Genomic DNA, 27047 nt, shown 5'->3' with positions numbered 1-27047 from the left:
CCACTTCCATATCCACAAGAAAGTGTGTGAAACCCATAGGACTTGATAGATTGGTTTTAGTAATGGCTAAGTATCAACAGCTTGTTCCTCCTCCAAAAAATGTTGAGACATTTGCCAGTGCATTTTTATGCTCTATTTCTCCCTTTAATTTTTACTGACAGATTTCCACTCTCTCAAATCTATCTCGATTGACCCTTCTGGCTTTCTAATTTATCACCAATTATTCACTTCCTCCATGATCATTGCCCGGTGCTATCTGGTAATTTTGTTCAATTTTACTCTTCAATTATCTGTCTTTCATATTTTCTTTCAGTGACAGTAACAAACTGGCGGCAATGATAAACTGACAGCAATGACTAATTGAGTTCTATCCTAGCTCATCTGCTTTATTCATAATTTGGAGGAGTGCACTGTTATATTTATTGAAAATAAACTGCACGACAGGTGTAAATACTTCAAATTGGAAAATGTATATATTAATGCATTTGGTAGATCATAAATATAAATACAATAAAGCAGGCATAAAAAGGGGAATAATTTCTAGTTCTTCAAATATAAATAATTATACTTGTTGCATTAGTACTTAGCTTAAGGCAATCAGATTTAATATCTTACATAGGTGCTGTGCATATGCCTCAAATACGGAAAAATTACAGAAATTTAAAAATGTCAGTCTATGAGAGATGCAAAAAAGGGCACGATTCATATAATACTAATTTAGTCAACATTTTATTTATCTTGGAACACCTTCTATTTCAAGTTTTGGTCAGTTGCATAAAAAATACTACCCAGAGTTTAATAGAGAACGTGGACAAGTCATATTCTTGCACATTTGGAATGTAAATGTATTTTTTTTCTTTATTTTTTCAATTGCTCTTTGAACTGAGTGGCTTGCTAGGGGTCAGTTACGAGTCAACCACATTGCTGTGGGTCTGGTGTCATGTGTAGACCAAAGCGGGTAAGAGCGGCAGATTTCATTCCCTAAAAGACATTAGTGAACCAGATTTTTTTTTTTACAACAACAAATGATAGTTCCACGGTCAGCATTACGGAGACTAGATTTATATTCCAGTTGTATTAATTTAATTTAAAGTCCACCTGCTGCCGTGGTGGGATTTGAACCCTTGTCTCCAAAACAATAGCCTGAGTCTCTGGATTACGAATTATACCGCCATTTTATTCAATAAGCTGGTTTCAGGAAAATTGAAACAGAAAACAGCAACACTTCAGAGACCTTAAGTCGTTTGATAGAACGTGTAAAAAAAAATGCTCCACTGGAAAATGCATAAACGCAATATTCCACCAATTAGGGAAATCTTATTTAACACCACTTAAATCATGTAGTCTGTTTTAAATACCATGCCAAAAAAGTGAATGGGATGTTACTACCAACTTTGGGCCAAATCACTGCACTGTACAGTGAGTCTAGAATCTTACAGTTTTATTTTCAAACAATAAGTGAGAAGATCTTTGCAGGTGTCAACATTGAAAGAACACATTATGTACATACAGAACAACAATTTCACTATGCATGGCTCCGAAAGACTTCCAGAAATTCTGTGTATTTCTTCTTCATCTCTTTAACCCGCACCGCTGAAGAAAAAAGAAAATGAACAATTATATTCTTTGACAAATTTCATGTGCTAAATGTACAATATAATAATTATTTAGAAACAGTGTCTTGGAGTTAGCCACTTCATTGTCTCAATGTTGAATTTTTTTTAAAAACCCAATTGTTTGTATTACATGTTTACATGTACCTGGCCTCTAAAAAAAACTCTGGTTAACTATAATTGTTAGTTTTATGCAGTGGTCTGTGGCAACGTTCATTTTGGGCAAATGACAGAGTAGGACCGCATGCCCAAAGCGAGGCAACTGGCTTTAATGGGAATAAATTAGATATGCATTTCATTGTAATCAAACACACCGAGTGAAAATTACAAATTTAGGTAAGGTGGCCTTTGGTGATTCATATGATTACCGTAAAACTTGGTGAAAAGTGTGTTTGGAAATAGAACATGTCCAAAGCCCATAAGGTACTTCTAATCAGGTTAGAGTAAAACTGCCCCTGCAGTATTCTTTCAGCTTCTTCTTTAAGAAAAATATGCCTAATACACCTGTAACAATGTTTTCATTTCGCAAACTAGCTCATCCTTACAAAGATATGTGGCATGTAATACCTTTGTACACAATTTTGACCTGTATTGATACCAACAGTAGAATATATTTATCTCCACAGTATGCTTCTTCACCAATGAATCTCTGATTCAGCACCTCTATTGTAATGCATGCAAAATGAGAGAATAGGTACACAATTATTGCAATTTCTGGAATTACAGGAACAGCAATCAAGTGTTCACCATAGCACTCAATGAAAATGCTTTCTACCATAGAGAATGGATTTTTTGATATATTTTGGGCAATATTGTATTATTCTGTAAAGAAGACTGGGTATCTATGGGTGTGAGATTTAATTAAGCTAGGCAACAGACAGGAGTCAGGTTGTCTGGGGGTTTGGAAACATGAAAAAGATAGAGGTATTAAGTTGAGGTACAAGTGAATAGGTAGGTCTAACATTTGCATTTTTAAGTAAGTTGAGAGTTTGTTTGAATATCAAAGGGGAGTCATAAGGACATAAAAATAGGAACATGAGTAGACCATTCAGCCCCTCAAGCCTGCTCCACCATTCAATAAGATCATGGCTGATCATCTTGTGTTTCGATTTCCTCATTCCTGTCTAATCCTGATAACTTTTGATTCTCTTGCCTAACAAGAATTTATCTACCTCTGCCTTAAAATTATTCAATGACCCCACTTCCATCACCTTCTGAGGCAGAGAATTCCAAAGTCGCACAACCCTCAGAAAAAAATTCTCCTCATCTCTGTCCTAAAAGGGCGACCCCTAATTTTAAAACAGTGACCCCTAGTTCTGGACATCCTTTCGACGTCCACTTTGTCAAGGCCATTCAGGACCTTGTATACTTCAATCAAATCACCCCTTACTCGTCTAAACTCCGGTGGCAACAAGCCCAGTCTGTCTAACCGTTCCTCATAAGACAGAGGTGACAAGAAACATATTTACATCTTGCAGTTGTGGGGATGTATTTTACTGACCCAAAAGCAAAGACAAGATGGAAACATGAAAGATCTTATATTTGGAAGGGTTTAAGTACCAAAGGGGTGTGAGAACAATGGGACTGAGATGAAAGGGAAAGAAGGTATATTAGAGTTACTGTGGATAGCTGGTTTTTAGCTGTTGGGCTGGACAGATGTTGAGATAGAGGTGGCTGGAGCTGTTTGAGCTGTTGAGATAGCTGGAGCACTAGGTTGGAAGAGGATGCAGTTTGAATCATCAATCCAGTCAAGCCAGAAAAGTCTCGGGTTGCAGTAGGCAGTTTTGTTCTGAAGTGGATTCCACCCGAGTGGAAGAGGTTAAAGGTCATGTAGTACATCTTTATCGAAGCTCCAGCAGTTTGCCTTGTGCAATATTACTGAATTTCATAGTAGACATCTATAAAGGAATGTTGCCTGAAAGGTGTTTGCTTGTGGGTTTGACCAAGTAGAGTGTTTTGGGGGGAATGTTTTGTAAGACTAACCTTAAATGTGTGACTGTAATCTTGTGTGCCTAAGTTTTCTTTTATTTTTGTCAATAAAACTTTTGCTTTTATTTGTTAAAATTCTTGAAGTGTTACTGGTCCTCTTACTCCTGAGATCAGTACATCATCTTCTCAGTTTCAGAATACAAAGAAAAAGGTTATGGCCCATAAGCCAAGTTTCCCTCTAGGTTTGCACAGCATTTAACACCAGCTGTGGTCATAACAACCACCAACTATGTGCTCTAGATCATCCATTTGCAACACATGTACAGATCATGTTCCTAACTACACACTGTCCTTTTCTTTCCTTCAAAAGTTAGAGCTCCAATACACAGACATGCATTCACTGCATACTCATAATGGCACTATAAATATCATTGGAAATCAAAGTATTTAGTGTTTCTGACAAGTGAAACTTGCCAGCAGGTGAGGCAAGTTGTTAACGCATCTCATTGATGCCAGTTTGTTTAAGCATAATAGTAGAAACATGGTGTCAGTTTGAAAACTGTCATTTATTTATGTGCTGAGGATTCATTTCCATCAGGGGTTGGCTGAGCTATTCCAGTATCACCCAGGCCCAAATTTAGAAAACTAGTAAAGACTGCAACTTTAAGTAATTGCTGCGTCAGCCATGGCTCAGAAGGTTGTAGGTTCACGTCCCGTTCCAGGACTTGAGCACGAAAATCAAGGATGACATTTCTAGTGCATTAATGAGGGAATGCTACATTGTCAGAGTTGCAGTCTTTCGGATGAGATATTAAACAGAGACCATGTGCCCTGCAGATAGATGTAAAAGATCTCATGGCACTATTTCAAAGAAGAGCTGGGGTATCCCCATTGTCCTGTCCAATGTTTATCCTTCAATCAACATCACAAAACCAGAGTTATCTGGGCATTATCAGATTGGTATTTGTGGGAATTTGCTGTGTATAAATTGGCTGCTGCGTTTTCTACATTACAACAGTGACTACACTTCAAAAGTATTTCATTGGCAATAAAGCGCTGAATCATCTGCCAATCGTGAAAGAAGCTATGTAAATGTTAGTCTTTCTTTTTTATTTTAATGACAATAAGATGACATTTATGTACATTTATACTTAGGAATATAATACAAAAGCATTGCATACACTCCAACAAAATTGTATCTTATCCCAACCAATTTTTTATACTGGTGTATTTAAGGTGCAGTTACATCAACTATGTTCTTTTGAATATTTCTGCTCGCAACTTCTGAATCCTACTTACCTTGAGCAGATTTTCTAACACCATATCCTTCCCATTACAAAGTTCCACCTCCGCAACATAGTTTGCCTACTTTCTCACTTACCCCATCTACTACTAAAACTCATTCATGCTTGACATCTCCAGTTTCCACTATTCTAATGCTCTCCTAGTCAACCCTCCACCCTCTCTAAACTTCAGCTCATCCCAAATTACTGCCAAAATCCTATTCTATACCACGTCCTACTCACCCATCACCCCTACCCTCACTGCCACTGACACTTGCCTTTTGTTCAACCCTTTCCCCATGCAGTGCCAGTTGTGCCTTAAGATACCTGGGCCTCACCTGCTGAGATTACCTCCCTAAACTGCTCCAACTTCATCTGACTCTCCTTTTAAGGACCTTATTTAAAACAGCCTCTTTGGCCAAGTTTTTGATCATCCCTAATATATCTTTTGTTGAGTTAATGCTCAATTAGACCTTACATTTCTGAGGCAGCTTGGGGTATTTTCTATGTTAAGGGCACCACATAAATGCAACTTATTGCTAATGAAGAAGAATGTATTAACCAGTCTTGCTTTGTATTACAGTGAATTTGCTGAAAGGATTTTGCATAAAACACAATGCAAAAGACAGCTGATCCTTCTGCCATCTTGATAGCTCAACAAATTCAGACAGCAACTAACAGAGCTATGAGAAAGGTCCCAAGTTTGATGTTGTGTCTGTTAGCTTACAAATTAGTCATCTGTAACTGAAGTGACAACAGAACTTACAATTTATCCAAGATCTTCTAAGTTAAATCAGAGGCAAGGCAAAGAAAAGAAAAATTAGTCAGAATTAGTACTCAACATTAGTGACCCCTGCTGGAAATGGTGCATGGACATCGGACTAAACTCCACTGAGCTCAGTTCTGATGCTCCCAGTGATTGAATAGTTCTGCTAAGCTGTGTGTATGCATGGCCACAGAGCAGCCTGGCAGGTACCTTGTTTCATGTTAAATACAGCACCCGTGCAAAAAAGTTGACAAGTACACAACAATAAAATTTGTGAGAAACATGCTGATGGACACTCATTGTATAAGTCACATGGATAATGATCCAAAAAGTAATTAGCCCAGGGTGCTTGGGGCAATTGAACCACACTCTGGAAGGAGCAAACTCCTTCTGGAAAATCAGAGTAGAGAAGGAATTTTTAAAACCCTGCCAGGGATGCATGTTTATGCCCTGAATATGCACTACCTCTTTAATTTGCTTCATGTCACAATTGAAAGGGGCTATTTACTGACAACTAAATTTATATCCCAAAGTCAAGAAAAGCAACCCATATTTCCTCAATATTTGTGAACAATTTTTGGCTGGAAAAATCATGCAATATAGATGCATATTGTTGCCAGATTCCTTTTACTTACGCAGTGTAGCAGCTTCACCACCTTCCCAGTTTATCACATCTTGCTGCAGTCCATTCACAATTGTCTCCAACTCTCTGCATGTGACACTTATCTCCGCCAACGCAGCAAGTTCCTTTGTAAAGGGGTGTATGTATAAATTAGATTATAAGCACTTTGGGATTTTCATATTGTCGAGACACTAAATTTTGTATCTTCAGCCCTGTCGGTCACAATGACAGAGCAGTACCAAATAAATTGGCAGAACTATTATGTGCATGCACTAGCATCTGATTTTGACTTGGCGGAGGACACATTTTTGTGCAAGCTAGACAAATTTTATACCATAGGCCACATACAAGTGCACTGATTGTAAATGTGAAGGGAAGGCAGACAGGAAGACCCAGAAGCAGTTGGCATCAGTTAGAAAGAGCTGTTCAGCCGCCTTCTGACAGAAATCAAAGTATGACATCACAGGAAAGCAGCTAAGTCACTGGTTGGTGGATATTTTGCTCGTTAACTCATCCTTTGACTCACTTTTGGGAGCACAGTGAATCGGACCTGCGGGAGACACCTCTACTTGAGAGCAGATAAAAGAGAGCGAGGGTTGGAGTTTTTTTGCGTATCTTTGGGGAGCAGAGAGAACCGAACCTGACCTACTCGGAAGCTGGCTGAGTTTCAAAAAAAAAACCAGAGTGACATCACAGGAAAACTCTACGTTCATTGGATGGTAAAAAAAACTGTTGTTAGGGAGTGTCTCCAAATAGCTGAAAATTATAAAAACATTATTTTTAAATAAGTAACAACTTAGATTTAAGTAAGAAACATGAGTCAGAGGGAAGCAAAGTTGTCAAGGCCAAGCAAAATAAAATAAGTAAACCAAAGTAAAATAAAGTTACAGTAAGTGAAGAAAAGTTTAGACATGGCAGGGCAGCTCGGTCACGTGGAATGTGAAGTATGTGGGAAGTTGTGGAAACTACGGCAACCTAGACAACCACACGTTCAGGGAGCGTCACCAGCTGCAAGAAGCTTGAGCTTCGGGTTTTGGAGCTCAAGCGGTGGCTGGTGTCACTGTGGCATGTCTGTGAGGGTGGTCACACCATAGCACAGGGGCATGGAGGCAGAAAGGGAATGGATGACTGCCAGGCAGTCCAAAAGAACAAGGCAGGTAGTGCAGGAGTCTCCTTGGGTCCAGCTCGTTAATCAGTTTTCCATTTTGGACACCAGTGAAGGCATTGGCTCCTAGGAGGAGTGCAGTCAAAGCCAAGTTCATGGCACCAGGGAAGGCTCAGCTGTACAGGGGAGGAAGAAGAAAGGAAGAGCAATATTGATAAGGAATTCATTAGTTAGGAGAACAGGCAGGTGTTTCTGGGACCATAGGTGTGACTCCAGTATGGTATGTTGCCTACCTTGTGCCAGGGTCAAGGATGACACAGAGCGCTGCAGGACATTCTTCTGGGGGAGGGTGAATAGTCAGAAGTCGTAGTCCACATTGGTACCAATGACTTAGGTAGGAAAGGGGTTGAGGTCCTGAAAGCAGATTTTAAGGAGCTAGGAAGGAGGTTAAAAAGCAGGGCCTCTAAAGCAGTAATCTCAGGACTATGCCTAGTCCCCAGGTGGGCATAGAAATAGGAGAATTGAATGATTGAACACGTGGCTGGAAAGCTGGTGTAAGAGGGAGGGAATCGGGTTTCTGAGGCATTGGGACCAGTTCTGGGGAATGTGGGATCTGTACAAGCCGGGCAGACTACACCTGAACAGGACCATGACAATTATCCTTGCAGGGAGGTTTGCTAGTGCTGTTGGGAGGGTTTAAACTAGATTGGCAGGGGGATGGGAAGCTGAGGACAGATTCAAGCAGGACAAATTCAAAGCAGGGAACAGGAGACAGGAAATTAGTGAATGATTCTGAAAGACAGGAGAAGCAAGCAAAGGTTAAAAAGTATACAGCACAGAAATTTGGCAGTGTTAAAAGGTATATATGTAAATGCAAGAAGTATAGCAAATTAAGCCGATGAGCTGAGGACACAGATGGATGGCAACATATCATTGCTATAATGGAAACCTGGCTTAAAGAGGGCAAAAATGGCAGTTCAACATCCTTGGATATACAGTTTTTAGGCAAGATAGAGAGGGGGATAAAACAGGTGTGGGTGTAGCTTTATCAGTTAAGGAATCAATTTCAGCTATGTGGAGGGATGACATAACTAATCAAATGAGGCCATATGAGTTGAGCTCAAAAATAAAAAAAGGGACAGCCACACTGCTAGGAGTGTACTATAGACCCCCAAATTGTGAGAGGGAGATAGAAGAGCAAATATGTAGGCAAATTTCTGAATGCAAAAACAACAGGGCACTATAGTTGGAGACTTCAGCTACCCTAATGTCAACTGGATACGAACAGTGTGAAAGGTAGAGGGCACAAAATTCTTGAACTGCATTCAAGAGAACTTTTTTAGTCAGCACGTAACAAGCCCAATTAGAAGGGGCACAATTCTAGATTTAGTCTTAGGAAATGAAGCAAGGCAAGTGGCTAAGTAGCAGTGGATGACCACTTTAGAGATAGTGACCATAATAGTTAGATTTAGCTTCATTATGGAAAAGGGCAAAGATAGAACAGGAGTAAACATTCTAAATTGGGGGAAGACAAATTTTAAAAAGCTGAGAAGTGATCTGGCAAAAGTGGACTGGACACCACTTTTTGAAGTAACAAACCAGTGGGAGGCATTCAAAGTGAGATTCAACAAGTACAATGTAGACATGTCCCCAAAAAAGAAAAAGGGCAGTACTGTCAAATCTAAAGCCCCTGGTTATCCAGAAGCATACAGGGTAAGATAAAGCAGAAAAAGAAAGCTTATGACAGTCACAAAAAACGTAATATTGTATAAAGCCTAGAGGAGCATGGAAAGTACAGGGGTGAAGTAAAAAAAGGAAATTAGGAAAGCAGAGAGGATATGAAAAAATATTGGCAAAATATTATCAAGGAAAACCCAAAAGATATTTAATCAGTACATTAAGAGCAAGAGAATAACTAAGGAAAGGGTAGGGCCTCAGAGATGTACTAGGTAACTTATGCGTGGATGTAGAAGATGTGGGCAGGGCTCTTCATGAGTAGAGTGCTCCTTTCTTCACAAAGGAGAGGGATGATGCAGACATTCTAGTTAATGAAGAGGATTGTGAAATATGATACAATAAGAATAATGACAGAGGAAGTACTGGAGGGACTGTCATCCTTGAGGATGGATTAATCACCAGGGCCAAATAGATTGTGTACCAGGCTGTCAAAGGAAGCCCTGGGAGGAAATAGCGGATGCTCTGAGGATCATTCTCCAATCCTCATTAGATACAGGCAAGATACCAGAAGATTGGAGGTCTGCAAATGTTGTACCATTATTTACAAAGGGTTTAAGGGATAGACCAAATAATTATAGGCCTGTCAGTCTAACTTCGACAGTGGGCAAATTATTAGAATCAATTCTAAGGCAGGATGAACTGTCACTTAGAAAGGAATGGATTTATCAGAGATAGTCAGCATGGTTTTGTTAGGGGAAGGTCATGTCTTACTAATTTAATCAAATTTTTTGAGCAAGTAACAAGGAACATTGATGAGAGTAGAGCAGCGGACGTTGTCCACATGGATTTTAGTAAGGCATTTGACAACTTCACACATTGGTCAGAGTACAAGCCCATGGGATACAGGGGAATGTGGTGAGTTGGATCCAAAACTGGCTCCATGACATGAAACAAGGGGTAATAGTTGATGGATGTTTTTGCAAATGGAAAGCAGCTTCCTGTGGCATTTCACAGGGCTCAATGTTGGGTTCCTTGCTGTTTGCTTGGACTTAAATGTGGGAGGCATGGTTGGGAAATTTGGGTGGCACAAACATTTGATAGTGAAGGGGATAGCTATTGACCCCAGAATTACATCAATGGTTTGGTTGAGTGGGTGGAAAAGTGGCAAATGGAATTCAATCCAGAAAAGTGTGAGGTAATGCATTTGAGGAGGGCAAACAAAGCTAGGGAATACACAATGAATGGGATGATAGTGAGAGGCGTAGAGGAAGTGAAAGGCCTAGGAGTACATATTCACAGGTCCCTGAAGGTGGCAGGGCACATAGATAAGTTGGTGAAGAAGGCCTATGGAATACTTCCCTTTACTGGATGAGGTATAGAATACAAAAACAGAGATGTAATGCTAGAACTGTATAAAACCTTGGTTAGGCTATAGTACTGGTCATCACATTACAGGAAGGATATAATTACTCTGGAGAGAGTACAGAGCTTGAAAATTGTGGAAAAATTGGATAGCTAGGATTGTTTTCCTTAGAACAGAGGAGGCTATCGAGTGATTTAATTGAGCTGTACAAGATTATGAAGGGCCTAGGTAAAGTAGACCAGGGAAGATCAGTTTCCCCTAACAGAGAGATCAATTATTAGGGGTCATAGATTTAAGGTGATTGGTAGAAGGATTAGAGGGGACATGAGGAAAAACTTCTTCACCAGAGGCTGGTGGGTGTCTGGAATTCACTGCCTGGTTTGGTGGTGGAGGCAGAAATCCTCAACACATTTAAAAGGCATCTGGATCTGCACCTGAAGTGCTGTAACCTGCAAAGCTACAGACCAGGTGCTGGAAGGAGAGAACAGAATGGGCAGCTAGCCTTTTTATTTTGCGGCTGGTGCAGACACAACAGGCTGAATTATCTCTTTCTGTGCCGTAACTTTTCTATAGTTCTATGGAACTATGTCAACTCACTGTAATTGCATCAAACTGTAAACAATTTATGTAATCACATCGCAAGTCTGCTGTCAACACATTCCAACATGGATTGGGTGTTTTTTTAAATGTAAAACCACGACATTCCCGTGGGAACTCAAGAGTTTGTATCATTACTGTCATAATGTGGCTCTGCCTCCCAGGACAGAAGGGAAAGGATATTATGCTGGATCGGACTGTATTTCAAACAAATAATTCTGTTTAAAAAGGTAAAAAAAAAACACCCAAATTTTGTAAAGAAAGATATGCAATTCCCAGATCAGTTAGTCATTCGGTAGTACAGAACTTGAGTATTTCTGAAAAAGGCGGCATGTTTAAGCTTTTCGTCTTGCATTCATCAGGACACTTTGTAAGAATACCAATATACAATTAATGATGCCACTAAACACACAACAAATGTCTGACCATATACTCTCAGAAGGCGAGGGGTCTGTTCTTGCGCATGGTTTCAATTTTGGTGTGTCTTCATCCCAAATCAAACAGGAAGAGGTATTTGTTAAGTTCCAACTACCCCGCCACAAACCAACGTCCACTGAAGACGCTGAATCCTTAACCGTGCCTAGCTGATCTAGCGCATGCAAATTCCGAACGACCTGTCCAACTTTCACATGCAACGTGAATGTCTTACAGCGCTGCAAGGCCTGGAAGCCACCCAGACATATGCATCAGTAAACCTTTTCACTCAATCTTACCTATGACCGGTTCTGCAAAACCTGAATAGGGGGAGGTGATGGTGTAGTGGTATTGTTGCTGGACTAGTTATCCAGAGGCCCGGGTTCAAATCCTGCCACGTCTGTTTCACGCTGCTACTATGCAATAACAACACGAGTGGTATTTGCCACTAACAGGATGCTGCTGTCAAGCCAAAAAGACATTTTGCCCATCACACTAAAGAGTAATGTGGTATATGAATTTCAGTGTCAGTGTGATGCTAGGTATGTAAGCCATATATCTCAAAGAATAGTGGATCTCATCAAACAGCATGTCCCAGCCGCTGTTCAAAATAGGCAGGATACAGACCATACCCAACTAGCCCATGCTTGCAAAACTCAAAACAGTGTCCAACATTAAATGTGATTCTGCGGTTGGACAACATTTGCCAAAATATCCTCAATGTGCTAAGAATTACATTTAATTCAACCAACTTAAAGAAAGTCGGGCTCACAATGTGGCACATTTGCATTTTTTGGAAGCTACGTAAATTAATACACAGGGCCCTGTTCTTTGTAGACAGAAAGAACATGTACACACATTTGCGCCTGTTTCAGCTAAACTAAGTAGGTGACAGCCATTCACTGGCTCATTTCTCAGAGCAATGCCTTGACCAATCAGGGTCAAGATGTCTGGTTTAAATTTCAAACGATGCTTGGCAGTTGACTGTCAGTCACCATCACTGGTGCATTCTCCATGGCAACGCCACTTACAAACCAATCAGCACTTTCTTCTCACACAATATAAATTGTTGTTTTCCCCTTATATTGGTATTCATACAAAGTGTCCTGATGAGTGCAAGACAAAAAAACTTAAGACATATCTCTGTTTTCAGCCTTTATCAATTGTTCAATAAGTTAATCAGAAGAACTCTTCCCTGAGTCAATAATTTCTATAGCAGAAATCAGCAATTGAAAAATTGATTTTCAACCTTTTGAGCTACCTTGACAGGTAGACTTATTATATACCTATTAAACAATCAATAATTAGAGAACCATATTTATGTTTCAATAATCTCAATTGTGCACTTTAAAATCATAAATAAAATCATGAAAGACTTACATCAATACAAGACGTCAAGAGCTTATGTACAGTTTTGCAGAGTGTTCCAAAGTTGCAAAGCTGAGGCGGTGCCTTATTACAATGTACACCAAATTCATGCTCAAATGTTAGGGAAAACACCGTCATCAGCTGATGGAAGTCCGAAAGGGTGAGCTTCAAGGTTTGAAAAGTGGTATCACTACTTTCTGTGGGGCCCAGGAAAACAACCTAAATAAAAAAGTTAAAAATAAAAGTTACCAGCATTACCAAGGCAGTTCCTTCCTCAAAAAATGTGAACAAACAGAAACTAACACAAAAATCAAATACTGTGAATGCTAGAAACCTGAAATGAAAATACAAAATACTGCAAAAACTCAGCAGGTCAGGTAAGATCTGTGACCCTTCATCAGACGTTTCAGTCACTGACATGAAATGTTAATATCATTTCTCGTCCACAGACACTGCCGGACCTGCAACTCTCATTGAACAATCAGTGACAACTGTTTTCTTGCTAAGGACTGGCAATGGTTTTTCAGGATAGATCAGCTATAAGAAACTTGAAATATGCTGCACATCTTACTGTTTTCTTCATCTCTTCAAGGTGTTCATTTGTTTCCTTTAATTCCTCAGAAAGTTTAATCAACAATTTCTCCATGGAATTAATAGAAGGTGGCGAGCATTTCCTGAAATTATTTTCAGATAAATAAAATAAATAGCAGCACACAGAATAGCTTGTCTCTACTGTAGACAAATTTATGCAAGTCTTATTCCTGCTTGAATACACTTTGTGCATATCTACCTCAAGAAAAAAGAACCATAAGATATTTGCTAGGTGTCAGCCTTTCATTAGTGGTCGGACTATATCCTCTCAATGAGAAGTTTATTGCTGTAAGCTCCACTTCAGAGCCTTGAATATATAATCTAAACTGACACTTTAGTGCACTAATGATGGAGTGCTCCAGTTGCAGACACTATATTTTGCATAAAAGTTAAGCAAAACTCACAACTTTCCCAGGTTGAATTTAAAAACATGTTACAAATGAAAGAAAAACAGAAATCTATGCTCTCTCATCCAACACTATCAAATCAGATAAACTGGTCACTTTTTTCATTGCTATTTGTGGCATCTTGCTGTGAGCACATTAGCTACCATGTTCTCTTGCATTATAACATTGACTACACTTTGAAAGTACTTAATTGACTGTGGAACACTTTGGGTGTCCCAAGGATATGAAAGTCATTATAGAAATGCAAGTCCTTTCTTTAATTAACATCAAAGCTTAAATTCCATATTAATTAGAGATTGAATGACACCACACAAATCCACCTGCCCACAACAAGTCACTAAATTTAAATTAATGCTAATAGCAACTACTGGAAACACAAAGGGAAACTTTGCTGATGCACAATGTAGGATTAATATGAGCCAGTATATTGCATAAGCACTGTTTTTGTAAGTATATTGTATTCCTAATTTCCAAATGGCTTTCATGCAGTGAGAATTGGCTGCATTTAAACTGTGCTAATCAAGATCATTACACTTTTAGTAGAAACAGAGCATTCCAGACTTGCTTAAATATTCAATTATGGTAAGGTGTGTAGTTCTTACATACAGAGTTTAAATTCAATTAGATAAACCATGCATCGGGTCTGGAGTTGATGGGTCACAGGTAAACTAGTGATCAGTGACAACATACGTTTTACGGCACCTTCAAAATAACAAATCATCCCTAATCACTTCCCTGGTGTAAAAATAAATTTGCAGATGTCTTGGAATGATGAAAGAAGGGTTACTAGTGATAACCAATGCTAATGTTAGAGGTAGAGTTTCAAGGAACATTTTGATGGGTAAGAAGGGTACAAAGCATATGAGTTTAGGAACAGTGTTGCAGGGTCTGGGGCTAAGACAGTTGAATATCATATCCTAAAGGTGGATTGAGGGATGTGGAACGCACAGCAGACCAGACTCAAGAGCAAAAAGCTAGAACAAAGATGATGCAATGAGTGAAAAGGGCATGGAAGGGTTTTTAGTTGAAGATGAGGATGAGGATGTTAAAATCAGTGTGCTAGGGATGGACTGCCAATAACGATTAGCAAGGACACTGCAAGAGTTTAACGAGTTGTCATTTGTAAAGAGTGGAATGCAGGAAGCCAGCAAGCATAGTTATTAGAGTAAAGAAAATCTGAAGATGACAATGGCGCAGATAGTAGTTTCTTAAACAATATGGGTGACATATGAGCAAGAAAATTAAATGTTTTACAGGTGGAAGTGGATAGCATTAGTGGTAGCTGAAATGTAGGATTTGAAGCACAAATTAGGGGTAACAGACACTGAAATATAACCTTACAAGGGAGGGGAATGGAGTTAGAGCTGCACAACTTTGTTGTCAGTGGAAGAAGCAGAGAGCATGTTTGTGGTTGAGTTGCCAAGGGTGGTAACAAGAGGAAAAAAGGCGGCCAAGGTTGGAATCTTGGGACATTCCTGAAGTGACTGTGCAGAGACAGGAACAGGAAGAAGAGCAGGAGCTGAAACCAAAGTTAATGCAAGAAACATGTTGGCATTGTTGGATCAGAGAGGAGCAAAAATCAGGCGACATCTGTGTCACTCAGGTCAATCCAAAATTATTAAAATTCGAATTCCTCACTGGTTAAAATCATTATAATCATTAATTCACGACAAAGGTTTAGTCTTCAGATACATCAATTGTGCATTCTTGCATTGTAATTTGATCTGAATCAATTTAGATGCATGCAATGAAAACAAACTTTAAAAATCGGTAACTAAGTTTTCAGTTTCTAACATTATCTATGTTCATTTCAGTTAATTTTCGAAAAATTCAGATGCCTGTAACGTTTCAAGCTTTGTTATAACAAACTTGTAGATTCAAAGTAACTTTTCTCAGGGGTTTATCTCATCAATATATGAGCTATATGTTTCCTAAGCTTTAGGAACAACTACATGCACATTTGAGTATTATAACAATACTTCGCAGGTAGTAAAATATCAGATCATAGTCTCATAAGAGATTCCGGTTGGCAATGCAAAATTCTATCAAAAGATCACTTGCTTTCTTCCTCGTGATTCAAAGTTGGCCTCAACTCTTTTAAGAAGTCTGTGTGCATCAAGAGACAGGTTGAACTCCAGATTTGCTGACGAACGAAGATGAGGATCATTTCGAACTTCAATCAGCAGCTGGGAATTCCATGAATGAACAGAACTTAAAAAAAGAAAGTTCATCAGCATATTTTAAAGTTTCAAGGAAAGGTTTCAATTTACTAGCCCTAGACCCACTAGGTTGTCTCAGCAGTTAATTTTAAGGTTCCATTATAAATTCTCAACATACAACTATTTCAAATCAAAAACATGTAATAATAAACATGTAAACAAAATCTAACATATTTGATACACTTCTTGTAGGACACTTCTCATTAATTTCAAATAGTTATTACCAGTATTTAATAATATAGTTTCAAGTGCTCTCTCTGCAAATATATAAAAATTCGACCAAAAGCATAAAATCTGTAATTGTATCATTGTTTTTCATAGTTCAAGTAGATTCGGCACAAAAGTTTCATATTATAATCTTTAGACTTTTTTGAAATCTCAGCTGAAGATGGCTACAATGCAGATGTACTAATGTTTCACACTCCTACCGTTATGCTTTATTGAAATCCTACAAACAACAGTGGAGAAGGAACTTAATGCAAATGGCAATTGTTTCATAAGGTAAGGCATAATATTTAAGAGCTTGTTTTAGCATTTTAAACGGCATTACCTTATATATTTTTAAACATGTTAATTAATTATTATATTATATTATTACAATACTAGCACATTTCCTTTGGCCCTGCACAGAGTCACAACCAATTGCAGTCTACAGGTGCACTGGGTTAAAGAGCAATGGATAATTGGAGAAGAATGCATAGGCATAATTCAGTCTCTATTTTACACATTCAGACCTTATTTTTACATATTCTGATTTTGTACTTTTTATCATTTAATAGCAAAGTTTGCAGCAATTTCTCCAAAGTGCAAGCTGAGAATCTGGAAAACGCAAAAATGAAGCAAGTGGCATGAGACTAGTTACAGTATGACACTTAACTTGGGCATTGAGGCATTATAAATGTGGACTCAGGAATTTACAATGGGGGAAGAATTGGCACAATGTTCTAAGTATTTTTAAGTGCCAATATACTTCAAAATAAACACTTTGTACTTTAAGGAAAATGAAATACAGCTTCGGTATGTTATTTGATCTAGGCAATGGATAACTAAGCAATGAAGGTCCTGGGTTTGATATTCAATCTGTGCCCAACTAGCTGATTTCAGGTAAGAGAGCTGTAGATGTTCTCCCAACTGGCAACAGGTCCCATGTTGGGAGCGGCAGAAAATCATTCAGGACTCCTGATCACACTGCTGGGATTCCTAGAGGAGCATGTGCGTGTAGATGTCAGTTGTCAACAGAATTATCCATCACTTTCTTCTCCACACCTGTCATGCAGCCAACTGACATTTGGTCAAGGCTCACAACTGAATAGGCAAAGTCCTGAGATTTACGTTAAAAACATAGTCCAGTTAGGAGTTAGGCCTTCAGGAGAGGGTGAGGAGGAGGCTGGGGAAAAGACAAAAAAGGATTTGATGTAATCAGGGGAAGGGAAGTAGGGAGGAGACCAAAACATGTAATTTCCTGTCGTAAATATTGGGTTAAGAATTTGTTTTTCATTGAAATTAAGTTGTTGCAAAGAATCAAGCAGAAGTTCAACACGATGCTATTGCGGTGTATGCTTTGTTCTTTTCTTCTTCAGCCCTCAAATTGGAACATGCAGCATTTCACTTCAAACAGGGCACACTATTGGAGTTGAACTTGGTGCCAAGCTGTGGACAACTGGAGTGTTAGGAATAAGTCCAAATATTTATAATAAATCAATCTATGAACTAGCCTGCAGAAGTGTAATCTACATCATTCTATGACAGGTCTTGAAAGATAAAAGAGAATGGACATTTTTTGTAAAATAAATGATAGAAATATGAAACAGAATCGCAAGATGACAAAAGAAATTTACTTACACAATACTACTCTACTTACCTAATATTTTTTAAATCTGTTGATGCAGCTGCAGTAATTTGTTTATATTGTTGGAGGCCACCCAGCATTTTATCCATCATCACCAATTGTCTATAAGGACTTGCCTGGCCCTAATTTCCAAATGAAAATATTACAACTTTGTAATTCTTGGTCACAGCAGCATTTAACCCACCATAAAAGCAACAATATCCAATACCTTTAAATCAACCTACTTCTGAAAACAATGTTGTGCACACCCATCTAAACTGCCACAATTACGAAATGGCATGCCAAATAAACTGGGTGACAGGTTACTTAAGCATTGCGGAACTTAGGAATCCAAGTTCGAATGGTACAAACACAAGCGTGTTTAGGTCAGTGGTACTGCAAAACAGCAATAACTTCAGAGCTGTGGTCAGAAGACACGGTGAGTAAATCAGGCTCAGGAGTATTCACTGGGCTCCAAAACAAAATCCGTGGCTCATACCTGACAGGAAAGGCGCCAGACAATATCTTGGTAAAGGGGTTACTAGCCCATGCTTTTAATGTGCATCAGAAATATGGAGGGCAGGCCTTTGAACAGATCTGGCAGCTCAAAGTGGTTATCCATGAGGCTCTGTGGGCCATCAGCTGCAACAGAACTGTATTTAACCACAAGCTATAACCTCTGGAACTGGCATAGCTCCCACTCTACCATTATCACCAAGCCAGAGAAACAACCCTAGTTTCTTTGAGGAGTGCAAGAGGGCATGCCATGAGCAACACCAAGCAGACCCATAAATGATGTGAACCAAGTGAAGCTACAACAGAAAGATTTAGTAAACAGTGGAAGCAGCATGCTACAGGTAGAAGGAAACAATCTCACAAGCAACAGATCAAATCAAGCTTTACAGTCCTGCTACATCCAGTTGTTGGTGATGGACAATTAAACAACTAACTGGAGGAGGCGGCTTCAGAAATATCCTGATCTCCATTGATAGAGGAGGCCAGCACACCAGTGCAAAAGGCAAGGCTGAAGTGTTTGCATTCACCTTCAGCCAGGAGTGCCAAGTGGGTGATATATCTCAGCTTCCTCCTAAGGTCCCCAACATCACAGATAACAATCTTAGCAAATTCGATTTGCTCCACACAATATCAAGAAACAGCTGAAGACATTGGATACTGCAAAGGCAATGGGTCCTGAAAGCATCCCAGCAGTAGCACTGAAAATCTGTGCTCCAGAACTAGCTGCAACTCAGCCAAGCTGTTCCAGTACAGCTACAACATTGGCATTCTACTCGACAATGTGGAAAATTGGCCAGGTATGTCCTGTTCACCAAAAGCAGGAAAAATCCAACCCGGCCAATTACCGCACCATCAATCTACTCTCAATCATCAAAGTGATGGAAGGTATCATTGACATTGCTATTAAGCAGCACTTAACAATAACATGCTCACCAGCGTTCAATTTGGGTTCCGTCAGGGCCACTCTGCTCCTGCAGTCATTACAGCCTTGAGCCAAGCATGGACAAAAGAGCTGAACTCAAGAGGTGAGGCGAGTGACGGCCCATGACATTACAGCAGTACTTGGCTAAGTGCGGCATTAAGGAGCCCTAACAAAATTGATGAAAAAGAACAAAGAAAAGTACAGCACAGGAACAGGCAGGCCCTTTGGCCCTCCAAGCCTGCGCCGATCATATTGCCCGTCAACTAAAACATTTTGCACTTCTGGGGTCCGTATCCCTCTATTCCCATCCTATTCATGTATTTGTCAAGCTGCCTCTTAATCACCACTATCGTATCTGCTTCCACCATCTTACCTTAAATCTATGTCCCCTAGTAATTGACTCTTCCACGCTGGGAAAAAACTTCTGATTATCTACTCTGTCCATGCCACTCATAATTTTGTAAACTTCTATCAAGTCGCTCCTCAATCTCTGTCGCTCAAGTGAGAACAATCCGAGTTTCTCCAACCTCTCCTCATAGCTAATAACCTTCAGACCAGGCAGCATTCTGGTAAACCTCCTCTGCACCCCCTCCAACGCCTCCATATCCTTCTGTTAATGTGGCAACCAGAATTGCACGCAATATTCCAAGTGTGGCCTAACCAAGGTTCTATACAGCTGCAGCATGACTTCCCAGCTTTTATACTCAATACCCCTGCCAATGAAGGCAAGCATGCCATGTACCTTCCTGACTACCTTATCCACCTGCATTTCAGTGACCTGTGGACCTGTACACCCAGATCCCTCTGCCCATCAATGCACTTAAGGGTTCTGCCATTTACTGTATAATTCCTGCCTGTATTAGACCTTCCAAAATGCATTACCTCGCATTTGTCTGGATTAAACTCCATCTGCCATTTCTCCGCCCAAGTCTCCAACCGATCCATATCCCGTTGTATCCTTTCACAATCCTCTTCCCTATCTGCAACTCCTCCAACCTTAGTGTCGTCTGCAAACTTACTCATTAGGCCAGTTACATTTTCCTCCAAATCATTTATGTATACTAAATAGCAAAAGTCCCAGCACTGACCCTTGCAGAACTCCACTAGTCACAGCTCTCCATTCAGAAAAGCACCCTACCATTGCTACCCTCTGTCTTCTATGTCATTGGGAATCAGAGAAAAACTCTCCACTAGTTGGAGTCATACTTAGCAGAAAGTGATGGCTGTAGTTGTTGGATGCAAATCATTTCAGCCCCAGGACCTTGCTGCAGGAAGTCCTTCCTTCCCTCTGCTGGTTCATCAATGACCTTCCTACCATCATAACGTCAGAAGTAGGGATGTTTGTTAATAAATTGCTCATTGGTCAATACCATTCATGACTACTCAGATACTGAAGCAGTCTGCGCCCACACGTAACATCACCTGGACAACATTTAGGTTTGGGCTGATGAATGCCAAGTAACATTCATGCTACACAAGTACCAGGTTAGCGACCCTTTCCAACAAGACAGAATCTAATCATCTCCCATTGACATTCAAGGCATTACCAACATCAATAAGCATTCCCACTTCTGACTTTAAGATGGAAGGAAGGTCATTGATGAAGCAACTGAAGGGAGGATGGATCAAAGCAGAAGCTGAGTAGCCCTGACAGAGCAAAAAATTAGCATCGGTGAGCAGACTATTGCTGAATAAGTGCCGTTTGATAGCATCCTGACTTGAAAGTGTATTGCCATTCCTTCATTGTCGTTGGGTCAAAATCCTGGAATTCCCTTCCTAACAGCACTCTGGGTGTACGTACACCACATGGGCTATAGCAATTCAAGATGGCAGCTCATCACCACCTTCTCAAGGACAATTAGGGCTGAGCCAATGACATTAACATCCCACAAAGAATAAAAAAAATCTTCTGCTGATTATATCCCAGTAAAACAGTCTTTAAATTGGGCTACCTTCCATAATATCCAAATCTAGTGTAATTGCGATGGAAGTCCTACATTTCCCCTTTATGGGAGGAAATTCAATCCTTGGACTACTATAAAGTACTGTCAGCAGAATACTGGAGAAATTCCCAACTCAAAATGCAGAACAAGAATACAAGGGGATAACTTAAGCAACTGGCTATTAAAGAGCTCAGCTGTACTACCTTAGTACAACACCCCACAAGGAATTTGAAATCTAATTTTAGAATAGCCTAAACATTAAGGTAAACGAGGCAACTTTTCCAAAAAAGCAAGGAGATACATTACCAAAAAGAGATCGAAGTCCTCAGCACTGCAGACTCCCAAGTTATGTCCAAGCCAGGTCATTTCTGTGAAACAAAGTATGTTAGTATTTCTCAGAATAAAGCAATTTTATGTCAACTTAATGAGGAATAGTATTCATTTCACATAAATTTAGCAGTTATTATTTCAAATGTGATCGCAGTAGATACAAGAAAGATATTTTGCACTGTAATCCTCCGAGTATAGGAGCACAAGCAGGTAATTGATATACTTAAAACAAAAAAAGGATTTATAAGATAGATGCAGAGAAACTATTTCCCCTGATGGGATAATCTTAAAACTTGCACCAAATCTTTTGAGTGAAATCAGGAAGCATTTCTTCCAATCAAAGGATAGCAGAAATCTGAAATTCACTTTCTTAAAAGGCTGTGGGAGCTAGGTCCAGTTGTCAGGCAGATTCAGTATTCTTCAGGGTCCAAATTGTCTTGCTTCTCAGTTAGCAGTCTCCAGACTCTGATCAGTTTTCTCCTTCATCTCCCATCTCTTTTTTCCCCCAGTGTCTAAGTCACACCCCTTCTCTCCCCTGCCTCCCCACAAACACCTGCCATTTAGCTTCACTGCATCATTCCTCTCTTGAATCTCCATCCATCAAGTTCAAAAATAAAAATCAGAAACTTGAAGACTGTCTCCCTAAAAGTTGCTCAACATATTGTTTGCACAATGCGACAGCACGCAATATGACATAGTACACTGCATTATTCAGTCATATCTTTCACACGGGTAGTTTCCAACAGAATGCTATCATACACTCCATTTCATTCAAGGCACTTTTCAAAGCATTTTTTAAAAGCAAACACTTGTGTGGTGGATTAAATGGCCTGCATCAAACGAAAAGCTTAATATTTCTTCATAGGATTTTGGTAGCTAGCCAGTAGCACTTATATTTAATATGCTTGTTCAGAACAGCCTATGTGTATATATGAAAGATACACTATGTGCCAAACACACTTCAATAGTTATATATAAATCACCTTTAGACACCACTTTTGTTTTCCCTTTGTCCTAATTCATACTTCAAAGCAAAATACAAGTCTGTTTGATGCCCATAATCAATCTTTCATTACTGAAGTTCCACTTTGCTGAGCAATTTAACAAGCTGAAGCTAATGGAAGCATTCTGAATATCTGATTTCAGATACAAGGTTTTTCTCATAGACATGACCCAAGTTTTGGCCTATTTATTATTTTGAAACAAGGATTCTTTTACCAGTGATCTAACGAAAGTTGTTCTTGCGGGCTTTAATTTTACTTAATAACACTGGTTCATAGTTTGTAACCCAAAATATAGTTTGTTTGAATGTATTCACACTGAATGTAAACACAGAAGAGTGCTAGGGCCTCAACTTTGTACAATTTTTATAAATGACTTGGATGAAGAAACCAAAGGTATGGTTGCTAAATTTGCTGATGACACAAAGGTAGGCAGGAAAGCAAGATGGGAAGAGGACATAAGGAGGTGACAAAGAGGTATAGATAGGTTAAGTGAGTGGGTGAAGATCTAGCAAATGGAGTATAATGTGGGAAAATGTGAAATTGTCCATTTTGGCAGGAAAAATAAAAAAGAAGCATATGATCTAAGTGGTCAGATTGCAGAGCTCTGAGATGCAGAGGGATCTAGGTGTCCTAGTCCATGAATCACAAAAGGTTAGTATGCATGTACAGCAAGATTGTTTCCTGGAGGTGGTAAGAGGGGCTGGGTTTATTTTTTCCAGTGTATGCAATGACAGTGAAAGGGTTTATCAATCACACCAGGCATGCTACCTCCTAGATAACTTGATGCTTTAAGGTCACATTTCAGTTCACAGAATGGGTGGCTTTGCCAATGGAAGCAATCCCAACCCAAGCAAAGTACCTGGAGAGTGCTATTTGTTTTGTTATTATACACATGCTTTTGGATTTTGTAATTAAAAACTGATCAGATTACTGCAACCTACAGTTCTGAGCGCTGCACACAATGTTCTCTGAAAAGATTATAGACAGAGTAATGGAGGTTACAACAAGGAAACTCACCCCAGCCAGTCTGTGTCAGTGTTCACACTCTACACAGTCTAAACTAGTCACAAGACGTGTCTACCTTAAAACCTATTATGGTCCTTTAATTCAACTGTTTTACACATTATAGACATGCTTATACCTGCTTTTACATAAAACATCAAAGCACAATTTAAGAGGGAAGACAAAAAATGAAAAAAGTTAAAACATGGGGCCGAATTTTGTGGTCAGCTGCAAAGCAAGGATACCACTGACCAAAAAGTAAGTCTCGCTAAGTGATCAAGCGATCTCTCTGGTGAAAATTTCACCTCCAGTGCTGTTCAGTGGTAGTGCAATTGATTACAGCATTCTTTACTGGGGATTCCTAGCATGGAGCAGCAGCGATGCCATTATTAAAACATTTTTACATACCTCCACACTGGAAATGAAAAGCACCAAAATAAAATCACTTTTAAAAATTTTTGCATATATTGAATTAAAGTTTGGGAGACACACATGGGAAGATGATAGAAGCTAAATTGCTCAGAATTTTTTTTTTAAATTAAACTTTTTAAAAATCCACTAATAGGAACATAGGAAATAGGAATAGGCCATTCGGCCCCATGAGCCTGCTCCACTATTCAGCTAGATCATGGCTGATCTTCTACCTCAACGCCATTTTCCTGCACTATCCCCATATTCCTGGATATCTTAAATATCTAGAAATCTATCAATCTCAGTCTTGAATATGCTCAATGACTGAGCCTCCACAAACCTCTGCGGTAGAGAATTCCAAAGGCTCACCATCCTCTGAGCAAAGAAGTTCCTCCTCTTCTCAATCTTAAATGGCCTACTTTTATTCTGAGACTGTGTCCCCTGGTTTGAGACCCCCCAGCCAGGGGAAACCTCCTCCCTGTATCGACCTGTTGAGCCCTGAAAAATTTTTTATAGAGAATATAATCCCAGTCTCCTCAATCTCTCCTCATAGGACAATCCCACCATCCTAGGGATCAGTCTGATGAACGTTTGTTGCACTCCCTCTATGGAAAGTATATCCTTCCTTGGGTAAGGAGACCAAAACTGTACATAATATGTCAGGCGCAGTCTCGCCAAGGCTCCCATAGCAATCAAGGCCAACATACTATTTGCCTTCCTAATTACTTGCTGCACCTGCGTCTTAACTTTCAGTGACTTATGAACAATGACCAACAAGTCGCTTTGGACATCAACATTTCCCAATCTCTTGCCATTTAAGAAATACTCTCCACTTCTGTTTTTCCAAACAACGTGGATAACTTCACATTTTTACACATTATATTCTATCTTCCATGTTCTTGCCCACTCACTTAGCCTGCCTAAATCCTTTTGAAGCCTCTTTGCACCCTCCTCACAACTCACATTCCCACCTAGATTTGTGTCATCAGCAAACTTGGAAATATTACATTTGGTGCCCACATCCAAATCATCGATATAGGTTGTGAATAGCTGGGACTCAAACACTGATCCTTGCAGTACCCCACTAGTCAAGCCTGCCAACCTAAGAATTTTTATTTATTCATTTATTCATTCATGGGATGTTGTCTTCGCTGGCTAGGCAAGCATCTATTGATCATCCCGAATTGCCCTTGTTCAGAGGGCATTTAAGAGTCAACCACATTGCTGTGGGTCTGGAGTCACATGTAGGCCAGGCCAGGTAGGGACAGATTTCCTTCCCTAAAGGGCATTAGTAAACCAAATGGGTTTTTACAACAATCGACAATGGTTCCATGATTATCATTAGACTTTTAATTCTAGATTTTTATTGAACTCAAATTTCACTATCTGCCATGGCAGGATTGGAACCCACATCCCTGGGTCTCTGGATTACTAGTCCAGCGACAATACCACTACCCCACTGCCTCCCCCGAATGACCCATTTATTCCTACGCCCCAATTCTTGTCCATTAACCAATTCACAGTCCATGCTAGTATATTACCCCAATCCCACGTACTCTAATTTTGCTTACTAACTTCTTATATGGGACCTTATCGAAAGTCTTCTGAAAATCCAAATACATCCACTAGTTCTCCCTTATCTATTCTGCTAGTTGCATCCTCAAAAAACTCCAACAGGTTTGTCAAACATGATTTCCTATTCATAAATCCATGTTGACTCTGCCCAATCCTACTATTATTTGCTAAGTGTCCAGTTATCACATCCTTAGCATTTTCCGGAATACTGATGTCAGGCTAACAGGTCTGTAGTTCCCCGTTTTCTCGCTCCCTCCTTTCTTAAATAGTGGGGTTACATTTGCTACCTTTCGATCTGCAGAAACTGTTCCAGGATCTATAGAATTTTGGAAGATGAACACCAAAGCATTCACATATGTCTACAGCCATCTCTTTCAACACTCTGGGATGTAGATCATCAGGTCCAGGGAATTTATCAACTTTTAGTCCCATTAATCTCTCAAAACTTCTTTACTAATACTAATTTCTCTCTGTTCCTCATTCTTGTCTGTTCATGGGTTCTCTAGCATTCATGGGAGCTTTTTTGTATCTTCCTCCATGAAAACAGGCATAAAGCATTTGTTTAGTTTCTCCACCATTTCCTTATTCCCCTTTATAAATTCTCCTGTCGATGCCTGTAGTGGGCCTACATTTTTCTTTACTAATCTTCTCCTCTTTACATACCTATAGAAGCTTTTACAGTCCAATTTTATGTTTCTCATTAGTTTACTTTCATATTTTATTTTCTCTTTATCAGTTTCCTGGTCTTCCTTTGCTGAATTATAAAATGCTCCCAATCCTTGGGCTTGCTACTTTTTTTTAGCAACTTTATAAAGCCTCTTCCTTTGATCTAATTCAATCTTTAACTTCCCTTATTAGCTATGGTTGAATCGCCTTTCCTGTTGGGATTTTGTGCCTCAAAAGGAATATAAATTGGCTGTAAGCAATGTATTAATTATTTAAATGCTAGCCACTGCCCATCTACCATCATATCTTTTAATGTAGTTTCCCAATCTACCATGGTGAATTTTCCCCTCATATCTCCGTGGTTTCCTTATTTAAATTTTAAAACCCTAGTTTTCGATTGAACTACATCACTTTCAAACTTTATGCAAAATTCTCTCCTATCACGGTCAATCTTCCCTAAAGGCTCCTTTACAATGATTGATTTATTAGCCCTTTCTCATTGCACAATACTAGATCTAAAATAGCCTGTTCTCTAGTTGGTTCCTCAATATACTGTCTAGAAAACCATCTTGTATGCATGAGGAATTTGTCCTCCACAGCATTGGTGCTAATTACGTTTACCTAGTCTACATGTAGATTGAAGTACCCCATGATTACTGTATTACTCTTATTACATGCACCTAATTTCCTGATTTATACTGTGCCTCACAGTACCAGTAAAGTTTGGTGGCCTATAAACAACTACCAATGTTTGCTGCCCCTTGCTGTTTCTTAGCTCCATCTATGCTGATTCTACATCGTGATTTTCTGATCTAAGATCCTCTGTCACTAAGATACTGATCTCATCCATTATTAACAATGCCACAAGACCACCTTTTCCTTTTTGCCTATCCTTC

General features: G+C 39.4%; 1 protein-coding gene across 2 annotated transcripts in view; it reads right to left on the bottom strand.

Annotated features, from left to right (window-relative positions):
- Nucleotides 1-713: 713 nt before the first annotated feature.
- Nucleotides 714-27047, bottom strand: part of haus7 (HAUS augmin-like complex, subunit 7) — a 34274-nt gene continuing 7940 nt past the window's right edge. For both annotated transcript variants that reach the window (XM_041173590.1, XM_041173592.1), the window contains exons 4-10: nucleotides 21470-21531; nucleotides 17816-17925; nucleotides 15797-15946; nucleotides 13309-13411; nucleotides 12750-12956; nucleotides 6227-6338; nucleotides 714-1593 (exon numbers count right to left, since the gene is read on the bottom strand). In XM_041173590.1, coding sequence (XP_041029524.1) covers nucleotides 1526-1593; nucleotides 6227-6338; nucleotides 12750-12956; nucleotides 13309-13411; nucleotides 15797-15946; nucleotides 17816-17925; nucleotides 21470-21531 — 812 coding nt within the window. In that variant the 3' untranslated portion in view covers nucleotides 714-1525. The remainder of the gene's footprint in view (nucleotides 1594-6226; nucleotides 6339-12749; nucleotides 12957-13308; nucleotides 13412-15796; nucleotides 15947-17815; nucleotides 17926-21469; nucleotides 21532-27047) is intronic.

The sequence above is a fragment of the Carcharodon carcharias genome, chromosome 23, assembly GCF_017639515.1.
Source record: "Carcharodon carcharias isolate sCarCar2 chromosome 23, sCarCar2.pri, whole genome shotgun sequence".
Lineage (NCBI taxonomy): Eukaryota > Metazoa > Chordata > Chondrichthyes > Lamniformes > Lamnidae > Carcharodon > Carcharodon carcharias.
The sequence above is the reverse complement of the archived record's forward strand: the minus strand, read 5'-3'. Positions and strand labels throughout refer to the sequence as shown.